The following is a 15,018-nucleotide window of genomic DNA, read 5'->3' on the forward strand; positions in this document are numbered from 1 at the left end:
GTTTGAAGTACTTACTTGGGCATTTTAATAATAATAAAATGATAATAATGCAATAATAACAATACTCACCTATCCTTATTTTTAACCAACCATGACAGTTTTCTAAGCGCTTATTTCACTTCCATTTTACCTTGCAGATGTGGAGACGACCCACATACTCCTGCCAATGCATCTGTGCTTTGGGCTCAAGAGGGCTTCATTCTCTCCAGCTTAAAACCCACACCTCCAGGGTCTCATCATAGACTATCCACATTTCCTAGAAGATTGACCCATATTTGAAAATGATGTAATAGTTTGTCATTAAAGTGTGTGTGTGTGTGTGTGCACAGAACATAAGTGTGAACTCTGAGACCCTTTGATTGGCTGCAATCAGTTCTGTGTCAGAGCTGGTTTGCCTGGTCTCCCAACTTCACGTCTATCTCTTTCCAACTCTGTGTTCAGTGACGTGGCTGGAAATAGGCTATGGTGGGAGCGGTTACACCATGGTGATTAGCAAATGCTACAAATCAACTGCTTTCTGTTCTTAGAGAGCTTGTTAAACGTTTAAGCAATGGATCACTGGTAGCATGTTGAGCAGATCAAAGGAGAAGCTAACTCTGGATCTGGGCAACATGATACCAATTCAGCCTCTTTGGGGGTTTCCCCAAGGCTGCTTCCTGCCCAAGGGCTCCTCTCCCATTGATGTCATAAGTACTGCAGAACCACAGAAGGGCACCAGCATCTGGGGTAGGGGGGGCATTTGGCTGGCCTTGTGCACCCTGCTGGACCCTAGGCTCTGAGATGTTTCCCCTATTCAGAGATACAAGGGTGATGCAGGCCAGAACTGAACAGGTTGCAGTTCTGATTAAGCGCCTGATCCGGCAGCTGGCTTCATGCTGCAGAGGCTGGAGAATAATGATACCCTCAGTAGGAGCACACTAGTCCCAGCTACAAGCATACACAGGGGACATTCTTTCTTCACGAGGGTTCCCAGTTGGTCTGCACGTGGCACCTGACCAGCAAGTGCTGGTGGGCCCTGGGGGTGCTCCCTGCAGCATTGAGCCAGGGGCCTGGCAGCAGGCTTCCTGTGTTCCCCCTTCCCTCCTCAAAGTCTGGTACAACACGAAGAGCCAACAAAATTGAGGTCACTGGCAAAAGAGTTTGAAATTTTGAATGATTTTTATTAAACACCATTAGTCTACACTGCACAGTTAATGAAACAGCAAAGCTCCAATCTCTTAGAACGATGATTGATCATGGATCGGAACAGCAGTTCTGTGTCCCCTAAACCCATGGTGAGCCTGATGGAGTCATTACCATCTCAGGTCAGAAGCAGAAAGGGGCAAGAACTGCAGCCTGGTCTGGAAGGGCTTCCCTACCCTCTAACCCCCACCCCACCCCCTCAGCCCTCCCCACAATGCAATTTTCTTTGAGTTGATGGATTACAGACGGAAACATGATGCTCTTGGGAAAGGGGGCTTCTAGGCTTGTGAGGAGGAGAACGGAAAAGGAATTCATACTTTTTCTTTCCCCGAAAATATCACATGGTAGGATTGACGTCTGAGACCAGCCTGTCCGATTAGCCTCCTGCCAGGGTCATTGCTGATTATCAATACACAGATGCCAGTTCTGTTGTTGGAGTTTGCGAACACCAAAGAGCAAATGAATCAGAGTTTCATTATGAGAATAAGGCTGTGCGAGTGGAAATGAGGACAACAACAGCAACAACAACAACAACAACGATAACGACGACGAAGAAGAATTTAGTCCGCCAGTCGCACAATAGAGCAAGCGACAACGGGCTCCATATTTTTTCCCCACAGAACTGAATCTGGGGGCGTGGAATCGACCCATCCATTCAATGCTGTGTAGCGCTAGTGTCTCGCCACACGTTTTCTCAATGGGGAGGGTGATGCTTCTCTAAGCAAGCAGTTCATTGCCTTACTGAGTAGTCCTACCCAGTGATCCAGTTTGGTGTCTCCCACCTGCCAGCTCGTGCAGGTGAATTTTATCATGTCTATTGCGAAATATGTGAGGACTCCACCCCCACATCTACATAGATTCTGCCTTCAGAAATGCTTTCCAACTTCAACCTCTGGGATGCAAATTTCAATAAAACACAATCCAAATTAAATAACTTTGAGAAAGATATTGAGAGGACAAGTATCTTCCCAATGAAGACGCAGTCCAACACACCTAGTAAGGTGCTATTCAAAGGAAAATTCATCCATTTGGAAACTCAACAAAACACATTTCAGCCAATGGTTTCAAATTGAGCAACTTGGTTATCGACCAGAGATTTGAATCATTTAATGTCATTACATGGAAAAAAGGCATCCCAACCTCAAGTCTTTGAAAAGTTAGCAGCAGCTAATCTGCTTTTCCAATTCTGTTATCCAAATAGAAAACTACTAGCATTTTCCCAATGAGATTATTAAGTAATTAACAGTCTACAGGCTGGCTAACAACATGCTCACGGCTAAATTCTACCCCGAGGAACACACTAGTATACTCTTTTCAAATTAATCCTACCTACTGAACTCAGACAGTAATATGACAAAACCACTAAAAAATCCAAGGTTAATTAAAATACAAAGCCAAGCCAATATCATAACATAAACTTGTCAAACTCTCTGTGGTTGGAGCTTGGGTGACAAGTGAAGGCATAGTGGTGGCCCTATGTGGGTCCCGTTTGCAGGGCTGAGATCCTTTTGTGAACTTGCTCGCTCGGTGGAGCTGCCCATTTCTTTGCCCATGACCCTAAGTCCATGTGCTTTCTGTGAGATGTGTCTCATCAAGCCTCCATCACAGTCTGAAGCAGGATCTCTCACCACCATCCACATGTCTCATATCTCTCCCACAAACTGGTACACTGAAGAGGTTTACTTGACAAAATCTTATTTCAGTCCCTCAAAATGCTGCACACCTACGACACACATCACCATTTACAACGTGATGAAAAGAGTGCCTAGAAAACAGCAACAATCCTTAATCAGGAAACTGAAAGATGTCTCATCTCCAGGGAGAGGAAGGCAATTCATCCTCCATGTTTAATTGGTTTCTGCTTTACAAATGGGTCTGCTAAATAATCAGGTGGTGATCCTGAGCTTGCCTGTCAGGTTTGATCATCGTGCTGCTGATCTGGACACACTTTACACTCAGCCACCAGAGGTGACACGTCAGGCAGCAGGCAGGCTGCTCTGCTGTCTCCCTGTTGTGTGTCAGGTAGGTAGAACGACTCACTGAAACTAGAGATACGAGTCTTTCATTCATGAGGCAATATACTTGTATCCCCAGGAAACTGTCCCTGTCTAGTTCCTGGAGGTTGAATTTCAAGAAGAATCTACTCATAAATCCATGATGGTCTAGGATCATGGCTAGATTGAACACGCAAGTCAGACCAGTGGGCTTCATTATATAGTCATAGTTAGGCACTCCACCTGGTAAGCCGTGGGAAACAAACAGAGACCTTGAGTCACTGCAGAGCCATCAGCTTCATCTGTGTAAGTGACACCCATTTTGGGTATCTGGAGTCGTTCATAGGATCATGCTCCTCACTTAAGAGGTTCAGAAAAGATTTCTTTTGGGTTGCATCGGTCAGTGTGTGTCTGTGTGTGTTAGGGTTGATGCTGAGACTGCCAACGTCCAGCTCAACCACACTGGGGGCATGAAAAGTGCGGGGTCAGCTGCTTGGATGCTCCCAGCTGTCGTCTTCACAACGTGGCCTCAGCCACTGGAAAACAACGTCCACAGCCCTTATAATACCACAAAGGGCCTTCAGCTCAAAGATGACCAGAGCGGAGCTCAAATCTGGCTCTTTTGCAACTGGGGATAATAGCTAACCTTGACAGTGAGAGTGTAGAGGGGATCCTTTGCTATTCCTATCACTTGCATGACTTGCTTTCAAAAATCATACAAGTTTGCATCTTTGATGGGCATGTATCTATTATTTATCTGGTCATAACTCAGTGAAAAGAATCCAATAATTCAGCTGATGAAAGGCTACATGGAATTAGATACCAGCAGGTAATTACAAGGAACTAACTAATGTATGCATAGTTTTTACCATGTGTGTGGGATTCTTCTAGTGGGTTGGAACCCCAAAGATGATATTTACATTGTGATGTTTAGGGACACAAAATGAATGTAGAGGATCATAAGGGGTGGGAATAGTCTCAAGTGACTCTGGAATATCTCCAAATCAATGGAACTGTTCCCCATCTTCAGAGCTCTTTCAAAACCACCCTAGGGTGAGGCACTACCCCAGCTCATTTTTTGTTAAAAGACTAGCTACAACTTAAGAGAGTTTGGAATTTTCATTGGGATTTTCATGGAAATGATTCAAGATAATATAGACGAATAAAATTAGTGATTGTATTTCAGTCAAAAGCTAATGAGCCAAAATCAAAAGAAACAAAAGAAAAAGGTAGAAGAAAACAGAAAGAAGCCAAAAGAAATTCTGTAAAATAGCAAATGTGATAATAATTGGGGAAGTCCATATTTTAAAGCCATTAGGAAGCAAACTGTATATGACTACTTCTAGTAGTGAGAACTTGACTTTGGTTTCCAGAGATTTGAGCAAAACACAGTTAAAAAAAAAAAAAAAGTCCTGCCAGTTATGGACCCACCAATCAACTGCAAAAGAGGCAGAGGTGTGCATTCCCTGGACAGTTGCCAGAGCCCTCTCATCTCTCGTCTCTAAACTGGGTTGTAGCATCTAGGCTACTAGGGCATGCACCACTGAACTGCCCTTCAAAGGAGAGCTTTACACAAAGAGAATCACGGCTGAGGATTTACGCTTCAAATCATGGAGTTCAAAACGACTTATGCCAGCTGATGCCTTAAAGTTGTTGATATAAATGTTGCCACTCCTTCTCATCCTTGACATTTTTCAAATAGAGAGTCAGGAAAGGGATACTAACTAAAAACTCCTCTGGCTGCATGCCAGAGTACCGTTCCAGAGTGGCATTGCTGTGCTCATGAATTTTCTTAACACTCTTAACTTTCCGATGTTGCTAAAATATCTAACCAGTGGGTTTCAACAATGAAAATTCTCATCTGAAAACTGAGTCTGTGGGAATCACAAAAGTTTAACAACGGATACTGAAATACGTTCTTATCTGGACAGAACAGCACAGTTTGGGGAATGGCTACTGCTGAAAATTTGAATCTTTGCAGGTCCTCTGTGTCTGCGTTCATACATAGACATATACATGACATATGACATATATATATATATATATATATACACACACACATACACACACACACACACATATATGTATATATATATATATATATGACATTTTGTTTCACTTCTCAGGAACCTGTTCTCACAATTGCTTTCCATTCTTTCTTTTGGGTAGTGTGGGCCTAAAAAAATACTGTAGGGACTGTCATTCCATCAAGCACAAAACGATGGTGGGATCTGTGAAATGCATAGAAAATACAGAAAAATGACTAAGTGATAAAAGATACACTGCTCTGAAGGTGTAGTGTCCACTTACAATGACTTCTGTTTTTCACAGATATCAAAAGAAGCATCAAAACATACATAATCAAAGAGAACTTTCCCAAATGAGTGGAGTTCCACCAGTGCCCATCGGCGCTCTGGTAGAGGTAGCGTGATGGGTGGCAAGGCTGGAGATGGGGGCACAGCCACTACAACAAGTGGGCGTCGATGCGCAGCCAGCACAGTCCCTGGCGAACGTAGCGGACGAGATTGGTCATGCTGCTGTGCTGCGTCAGGGGCCCCATCAACGTGTCCAGATCGCCAAAGAATTCTGAAAATCAGAGCAGACCTTAGTCAGGCCTTTAAATGACAGTAGGGTCATAAGCAGCACCCCAAGCACACGGGCATTGGATGAGTTATTCTTGGTTCATTCATTCATTCATTAGACATCAATTTCCAGAGTACCTACAAGGTGATCCAAACTTCATATGGATATTAAGCACTATGGTTTTAATCTTTTGTTAGCTCCCCAAACTCCATAGCATAAATCATGTCTGTATTACTGTGATTAAGAAAACACAAATTCACTCAAATCTGTTAATTCATAGTAAGTTTTTTCAAATTACTATACATTTTCTTAGACTGTGACCTCTAAAAATACAGTACAATCCTGTGGAGGTTTGTGAGATACACACACATATATCACAATATGCATATATTACACATAAAATATATTTGCCTATATATTTACATATATGTTTATAGAAACATATATAATATTTATAAATTGAAAATCTACACATAAAGTTATATATCTAAATATATTTTATAAAAATATTGAATTTATATTTTTATATATTATAACTTTATAGTTAGAAAGGTGTCTTTATACAGAAAATGGTATATGATACCAAGCTGTTTCTCATTCTGTGTGTTATGCAATTGAAAATACTCTCTTTTCCTTTTGTCTAAATGAAGTAACTTCACTGATGTTTCGTGGCTTGATGTAGATATAACCAGTGAGCCTCGACCAGCATTAGCACCATCGGTATCTAAGGCCAAGTCACTGTCTAGGAGGCATCTGACTTGGTTCGTCTTATTCCTTTAGGGAAAGAAAATAACCTGTAAGGATCTGTCACACAGCATGTCCCCTGGCCCCCTGGGACATGGATGGTAAGAGTGCCTTGCTGATTCCCCCGCCAGCTGACTCAGGCAAGGAACAGCACTGAGCACCCCCTGCCACTAAGCAGTGGGACCAGAGTCTCAGCCTGTCTGCTTTGGGGTAGGGTGGGGGGAGTATATTGGAAAAATTCTTTGATGTTCAGAAACCAGCTAGGCTTCCCCTTTGTATGTCTGAATTGATTGGACTGACACTGTATCGATCTCCATAAGAAGCAGGCTCTTGTTCATGACAAAATGGCTCCTATGCTGGCTGGGGGTTAGGTATCTTTGCGGAGGGAGAGGGAGGAGGTGTTGGAGACTACCCTAAAGTGGTTGGGATGCTCTCCTGCCTTCCTGTAAAGCAATTTCCATGCATGGATTATGTGTGCTTGATTGCTCAGCAGATGGTGTTTCACTAAACAATGCATTGATTTTTCATGTTATATATAACATATGGGCTCCTTCTCCATGTATCAGGTTCATTTGATTATGTGATACTGTTTAACCTGTACTATGCAATAAAAGTAATTTCTGCTGATAAAGGAGTGAATTATTTTGGGCACTGAAAATACCTTCTTCTGTAATACAATATTAAGGGAAATGTTAAAGGATCCAGTTGCTGTTGAATGAATGTGAATGAGATGCCCCTTGGGTATTCTGCACACAGCCCATGGTGGCATTCTTAACTAAGTACCCAGGTCACCACTTTAATAAGTGCTTCAAGTTGGCAGCTGGGAAGATAGGGAACTGGGCTTCTAGAACAAAGGCCAGAGGGCAGAATCAGCCCTATTGGCCCATCTTCTGCAATGAGCCATCTGCAGCTATACAGGCACACAGACAGGGGGCAGGGGTGGAGACCTTCCACCGGAACAGCCAACCTCAGCAATTTCTACTGCATGACTGGGTGGGAAAAGGTGCACATACATGGTGGTCTCTGGGGGGAGGAGAGTTTCACTCAAAAAGGAAGCGCCTCAGTTTCCACATATCTATGGGGACAAGACAGATGTGGGAAGTCCTTCACTCTGAGCAGCTCAGAAATGACAAAGTGTGTGAAACTCAAGGCCGCAAGAAGAAGATTCTAAACTAGGTCCTGTGTCCAGGTCCCTGAACAGCCTCTGGACCATGCCGGCAGGGTGCAGTGCGTTTATGCTGGTGGAGTGACAGAATCATGTTGACTCAGTAGTACGCAGGGACTTGAACAACTCCCTGACACAGGTGCTGAAGACAAGATGAGTACCATCTCAATCAAACATCAGCCCAGCCACTACAGCGCTCCTGGGAAGTTCTGTAGTAAATTTAGAAGGAGTTACTTTACCAGATTTGAAAATGTATGCAATTATGAAGGAAATCCATAAATATTGAACTGCCCTCCAGTTGCCAGTGCAACATAAGACACAGAAGAGTGGAGGAAGATAATCTAGGCAAGACTTGAGATGCTTATGCCTTCATGAGCAATTCTAGAACTCGTGGATTGGCCTACTTGTCTGGGCCAGTTGTCTGGATTTTCAGAAGCTGAGGGAAAGTTAAGAACTGTCTCTTCTCAGATAACTGAGAACTCACTGAAGGTTTCTGAGGATGCATTATTAATTCTGCCCTCTAGATGGGCAGTGCATCCTGTAAGTTAACAGCTCAGACTCTGAAATCTGATAGTTCTTCATTCAATTTATGCTTTTAATATGATGAGCTGTGATATCATGGGTGAATTTCTGAACCTCATTGAGCCTCAGTTTCTACATCTAGGAAATGGGGATAAATGAGATGACAAGTGATAAAACAGAGTACAGCGCCTGGTATATAGAAACTGCTGCATGAACACACAGAAACAACACATGCAAATAACCCCAGGACTCTGTTAATAGTTGGGTCGAGGGTTGAAGTCCCAAATTATGGGATATGCTTTGATAGCCACAGAATCTGAATTATATGTCATCATATGGAATAAGGAAAGAGAAAGAAATATTTCTGGGATTTCTACCTTGCACCTGATATTTTATGCTAGGTGATTGACAAATCTTGTTTTATTCCACCCATCTCTTATCATCCTTGTGGGTAGTTTCATTGTCATCCTGTCTTCATTATATCCATTATAGAAATGGAAGCTCAGGAGTAGCTCACGGATTTCAGTAACTGTCTGAGATCACCCAGCCAGTTACTGACATGATTCAAGCTTAAATGATAAGGCTTCAAAATCTGCACCCTTTCTAGTTCTGTGGGACTGTTCCCCCACCTGCTGAGTGATCCCACAGCAGAGATGCAGCCCGGAGAAGGGGCCAGTAACTCATAGGAACTTCCCTCTGCATCTCAGTGGCCTGCAGCTCCAGCCTGATTCCATGAAATCCCTGTTACTGCCCGGGACCCAAGCCCACTCCATGCAGCTTGTACCATGTCGTGTCCTGGCAGGAGCCACCAGGGTGTGTGGGCCATGAATTTTTGTCTGTATCTGGCCAGATGTTTCTGTTGCTCTAAAACTCGGCTACTCTTTGCAATCTGATCTGAAAGACCCACATCTGTCCCCAGCTTAACTACAGTGGGTCTTTTGCTAACTGCTGCTCCAGAATCATCAACGTCCACTGAATGGCCAGGGCCAAAGTATGGTTTCTTTGAACTTACTATCTTCATTAGGATAGTGAGACTTCAGGGTGAACCTGGGTGGCAGCTAGGGTCACAGATGCAGCATGAGTGGTGGAGGACCACTGACTCAGCCTCTGGTGAAGCAGGGTCCTCCCTGCATTTGTTTTGCAGCAAACCTCATGTGTTCTTATGAATGGGGCCTTGATCCTTCATTCAAAGTGTCAGTGGGTGAAAAACACTAGCTGAGCCTTGATGCTGGTTTCTGAATGCAAGCCACATTATCAAGTGCCCTGGAACTGATGATTATTATCTTCAATAATTAAAAAAATATATATTTTGGCTGCACCATGCAGCACGTGGGATCTAGTTCCCTGACCAGGGATTGAACCTGGGCCCCTTGCATTGGAAGCTCGGAGTCTGAACCACTGGACCACCAGGGAAGTCCCTGGAGCTGATGAATATAATGAAGATAGAAGGCTGTGGTGCTACCTCACTTCTCTTAAAGAAAAAAAAAGCCAATAGTATCTTGATCCCAATTAATTTGCAAATCATTCTTTTTTGCTTTGCTTTGTTTCTCTATGTTGATCCTTATCATTGAGTGAAAATCTGGAAAAGACATTTGACAATACATCATAATTCATGTGACTTTAAGTTTTAAAGGAGAACTTGAGTCTAGATCTTTTCACTCTTCACAAAAACTGGTCACTGAGTCAACCCTGATCTCACCCTCTCTTCCCTCATCTAGCCTTAGAAATTAAACCAACAGAAAGAGAAGGTCATCATGAGAAACTCAAGCCCTTCAAAGCAGGTTGAATCCACCATGGCCCGAGAGCAACCAGGTGAACAGATCAGCATACTTACCTTTGTTCTCTCTTGTCAGTTTGTCAGCCATGTCCCAGTGTTCATAGCCCCGTAACACGTTGCTCGTGATGTTGACGTGGCTGGCGGCCATGTGGTGAATGCGCTGTGGGATGGTGACTGGGCCGTTGTTACAGTTCCCCATTGTGTTGATGGGAGAGACGTTGTTGAGAGACACTGGGGATGGAGTATTCCTGGGGGATGGGAAGAGACAGGCCTTGTTAGGCTGCTAGGGGAGAGTGACAATAGCATTTGAGCCCTGCCTCATACTGGGACCTTTTGAGGACGTGATTTGCCACAGTGAGGTTTGGCATGATGAACACCTATGAAGCTTGCTCTCGCATCCCACCAGCTCTTCTCAGAGGACATCCTACAGCTTTCACCCACACAGTAGTTTTCCCTCTCCCCACTGTTTCTGCTTCATCAGACCAACCCACCCAGGGCTACAGTGCCAGGCTGTAGAAAGAGCCATCCTTCTCCTTTTCTAACTTTAAACACAGAAGTCTGACTGCCTTTGGCAACCATTGATGACTCTGTGCATGTTGCTACTTTGTTTTAAAATACCAGAGAGAGAGCTGGGTGAATCTTTCTCTGGCATTAATTCTACCCACAAATGTAGCTCTTACTTTGAATACATATAACAAGTCTTTTGATGTTCCAGAGAAAGAATCAGCTCAGAGTTATGATGCTTTCTCTACCTGCTGCCAGAATGGATATTGGCACTTAGAAAAACTTGATGTGCTATATTGGTCTGTTATCAAAATGTTTTGTGGAAACCACAGTGACAGTTTGCTCCAAATACAGTCACCACAATAAGCAAAGTATGATCCTTAAAAGGCCCCCAAGGAGCAGTAGTAGGGAAGCTGGAAATAAGTAAGATTCTGAATATCACTTTAGGATTCTTTAAGACCTGCTACAGGATGGCTGTTAATTGCTGACAGTTCACCTGCAGACTGGGTTATAAAGAAATGTCTTGGGAATTCCTACTTTGGGCAGTATCATTGTTTGGAGATAGATTTTTGTTTAATTCTTTAATATCAGTAACAAGAAGTCACCTGCTGGCTGCACTTTGCATGGAGGGCGAGGACTTAGGTCATGGACAGTCCCAAAGGCTGGGTTGCTGCCTGTGCCTACCAGCCAGGTCAATATACATCTCTGCTCTCCCCATCTTCTTTCAAACCTGGCTTTGAATGTCCAGTAAAATGCACACTTTATTATGATTGATCATTTGGGGGAGTAACAGAAATGGGAGAAAGCTGTTTCTGGGACTCCTTCTTCCTCCAAACACACTACTCCCATCATCAGGAACCTTCTCTCACTCTCCCTCCACTTTACCAGCCACTTGTTGCCAACTACATTCCAGGGTGGCTGTATTCCTCAGAGCCAACCTGCTCCTAGAATACATGTGCACCCTGACAGGCACCCATAGAAGATTTGGGGGAACAGCTACCCCCATGTACCAAAATGCTGAAGTGGGGATGACTCAATCTGGGAGCAATTGAACTGATATGGTCACCTGAGATTCACACAGGCTGTCCATCATGACAGCTTTGGTCCACTTCTACAAACAGAGTATATCTTCTGGTATATTCTAGTATGAGGGTTAAAGTGAATCCCCACAATTGCTCTGCACTTGTGTGATGTAAGAGGGTGTGAAGGTTTGCCTGCTCTGTTTATAACTTCTGAGATGTGTGATACTTCTTGATGGAAAGATTTATTTTCAAGGTAGGGTGGACAGAGGGATAGTTAAACTCAGGGACCTGGGCACAGAAGGTTAACATAAAAGCAGTGAATGCTGGATTTTTTTTTTTTTCATGGCAGGTTGGAAATGCTATTATCTAGTCTCTCTCCTCAGAGAAGGCAATGGCACCCCACTCCAGTACTCTTGCCTGGAAAATCCCATGGATGGAGAAGCCTGGTAGGCTGCAGTCCATGGGGTCTCAAAGACTCGGACACGACTGAGCGACTTCACTTTCATGCATTGGAGAAGGAAATGGCAACCCACTCCAGTGTTCTTGCCTACAGAATCCCAGGGACGGGGGAGCCTGGCGGGCTGCTGTCTATGGGGTTGCACAGAGTCGGACACAACTGAAGCGACTTAGCAGCAGCAGCAGTCTCTCCCCTGTCCCCACCCCAGTGGTGCTCAATAATCCTTAAATGTCAGTTTACAGCAAGAAAGGAAAATGTCCTCATTTATAATCTCTAGAGAAGATCACAAACATTGAGACGGGGACCATGTGGTGCTTGAAAAGTTCTGGAATCCCAGGGACTGAGACTCCAGCCTGGGGCTCCTGAGCCCCTCCCCTTGCTGGAGCCTTCATGGACTGCAAGAAAAGGCTAGATTCAATGATTTCCAACTATGCCCAGAAATCTCAAGGGGAAACACATCACCTCTGTTTACCTCATATTTCCTGAAAAGGCCTTTTCAGTTTATAACATTGAGGAGCTGGTGAGGGGCTTTCTTTCCTTTCCACTTGGTGCTTTCTTTTAAATAATCAGTGGTGGAGGCGAGGAGAATGAGGGCATGGTTTGCCTTTGGTCATGACTGACCTGACATGAGGCTCTGTGAGCTGATCTGGTGTGGAGAATGCCTGAACTCCCAGAACACCACATCATACACGTGAAATCCACCAGTCAAAGCCTGCCTAAGACAGTGCTCCTCTGGCTGGAAGGGCTGTTGCAGTACTCCTCTTAGTGTGCCTTCAGCTCCATCTTGGTTCTCCCCACAGCTGGGGCTTCATTCTTGAGTTCTCCCTCTGTGGATCTGCTTCAGATTTTATGCTTTTCTTCATGTCCACGGCACATGGCCATAAGTGTGCACACACCAGCACAGGTTTCCACCACCCACAGCAGGAGCAGTCTAGATTCCCACCATCCTCTCTTGCCTTCCAGCCACACTCGCCCCGTGCTGCCCCTGGTAGTCACTAGCCACGCCCCTATCTAAGAAGGTGGTGGTGTCTGGCTGCTTGGAATGCACTTCCCCCAGGGATCTGCATAGCTCATTCTCTCATCATCCTTCCCTAATGTCCCTATTGAGGATCCTCCTCCCCCAAGCCAAGCAGCCCTTTCTCTTCCCCTTCCTTGTTTTAATTTCCTCTAAGACATTTATCATTTAGCATATGCATTCTTTTTCTACTGTGTTTTTCTTCTGAAAGAATGTGAAATAGACAGGAATTGTCTATTTCATCCAGTGCCATTCCCAGCATATAGAACAGTGCCTGGTATACATAACATGTACTTAATACCAGTGAGATAAGTGAATGGAGTGCCTTCCAGTGATCTCTCTGTTATTATATGGTATCCACTACGTATGAGGTGCTCTGGAGAGGGAAGAAAAATAATGTAGAGCAGCACATGGATAGGGGATAAATACTTTGGTAAAATGCCTGGCAGAGTGTCTCATACACAGTAGGCAGGCAATAAATCTTTGATGAATTAAAGAATGAGCAATTCCTTATTGAAAAGAGCAAAGAGTCTAATGGGGAGAAGAATCCATTAATTTCTGGCAAACTAGGATAAGTGCCAAAAGTGACGTGTAGACCAAGAGCTGTGGGAGTTCTAGGGGGAAGATCACTTATGTCTCCCAACTTAAAAAGGTAATAATGATAACAAAGCATGGCAGTGGCAACAACTGCTATTTGTTAAAGTTGCTGTGCACCAAGCATGGTGCTCTGGGCTTCACTGATTATTATCTCTAAGCCTCATGACAACTCTGTGGGTGAGTTTCTGCTGTCACTGTTTCACAGATGACAAGAGGGCTCAGAAAAGATCACTTCCTTTTTTGAGAGCCACACAGCAGATGGCCAAAGAGCTGCGATTTGAAAGGTCTGTTTTCCTGCAAAGTCCATTTTCCTTCCATTCCGCTAACTTACCTCCAAGTCCTACCTTCCCTCTACTAGGTTTCCCTTGATGTGGGTGTCCACCTCGAGCTCACCCTTGAGTCCATGTTGGCTTGTTCCTACTACTCTCCCTGGGCTCTTCCCATGTTTGCACAGGCATAGCCCTCCCTAAGCTTGGGGAGAAGTTTTGCTTGATAGAAATGTTCCCTCCAGTGACAACCAAAACTCTTTGCAGTCCTTTTATTGGCCAATGTCCCCAACAAGGGGAGATATCTCTTCTCTTCAGACCCTTTCGATATAGCACCCAAGGCCTCCAGTGTACAGAAACAGCTCTTCTAAAGGCCTCAAATGGCCTTGTTCTTTCCTCCTTCCATAGCCTTCTTTTTTATTCTCTCTGCCTGACATCTGGGACTGCTGCCCCTCCCTTTTTTAGCGTCTCCACGATGTGGTTACCATGACTCTCTATTGGGACTGAAAGCACTGGTGCACCCCCTGTTTCTGCATGGCCTGTGAGCTACAAATGTTTTGAAAAGATGAACATATGCAATCAATTTGATGAATGAGAACGCTACATTTGAACCCCAAGAACACAAAATTCTATTTTTCCAAAATTCCTTTCTTCTCCTTAACAAACTTGTATTCTAAAACTGCTATTATATTCTGAATTTCATCAGTAAGATTTTTGTGGAAACTTGTTTTATCTCATATTCTTTTTACGTAACAACCTCAGTTTTTTTCTGGACTGGCAAAGCCCCAAATGTGTATTATCTGGCTCTCTGCAGCAAAAATTTGCTGACCCTTGCTCTATCTCGAGTAGGTTTTTCTTCTTCTTCCAACTTATTCTTTGCACTGTCTTCACAGTCAGGGTCAGGGGAGGCTTCTTCTGGAAGGATCATGAGAGGTCTGGTGTGGGGCCAACCATCCTCATCCACTGGGAGATGCAAGCTATAGTGCTGCTAGCAGGCAAAGAAGCCCTCCTTGGCCACCCAGGGAGGCCCAAGATCTCTTTTTCTTGGGTGTCCACAGAACTTTGTTCAGATCTGTCCCCTCCTGCCACTGGACCACGTGCTTCTGGAGTACACGGAGCCTATGGCATTCAGTGCATCCCCAGCCTCTCATAGGGAAATGCACCCAAAGTATGTGCTGAATGAATGGGCT

General features: G+C 44.2%; 1 protein-coding gene across 7 annotated transcripts in view; it reads right to left on the bottom strand.

Moving 5' to 3' along the window:
- Positions 1 to 1,139: 1,139 nt before the first annotated feature.
- AFF2 (ALF transcription elongation factor 2) overlaps positions 1,140 to 15,018 on the bottom strand; it is a 536,669-nt gene continuing 522,790 nt past the window's right edge. For all 7 annotated transcript variants that reach the window (XM_086389838.1, XM_086389837.1, XM_086389834.1 and 4 more), the window contains 2 exons: positions 10,025 to 10,215; positions 1,140 to 5,762 (listed from right to left, as the gene is read on the bottom strand). In XM_086389838.1, coding sequence (XP_086245964.1) covers positions 5,641 to 5,762; positions 10,025 to 10,215 — 313 coding nt within the window. In that variant the 3' untranslated portion in view covers positions 1,140 to 5,640. The remainder of the gene's footprint in view (positions 5,763 to 10,024; positions 10,216 to 15,018) is intronic.

Source organism: Bos grunniens, chromosome X (genome assembly GCF_055505025.1).
Source record: "Bos grunniens cultivar Pamir isolate PY7600 chromosome X, Bosgru_T2T1.0, whole genome shotgun sequence".
Lineage (NCBI taxonomy): Eukaryota > Metazoa > Chordata > Mammalia > Artiodactyla > Bovidae > Bos > Bos grunniens.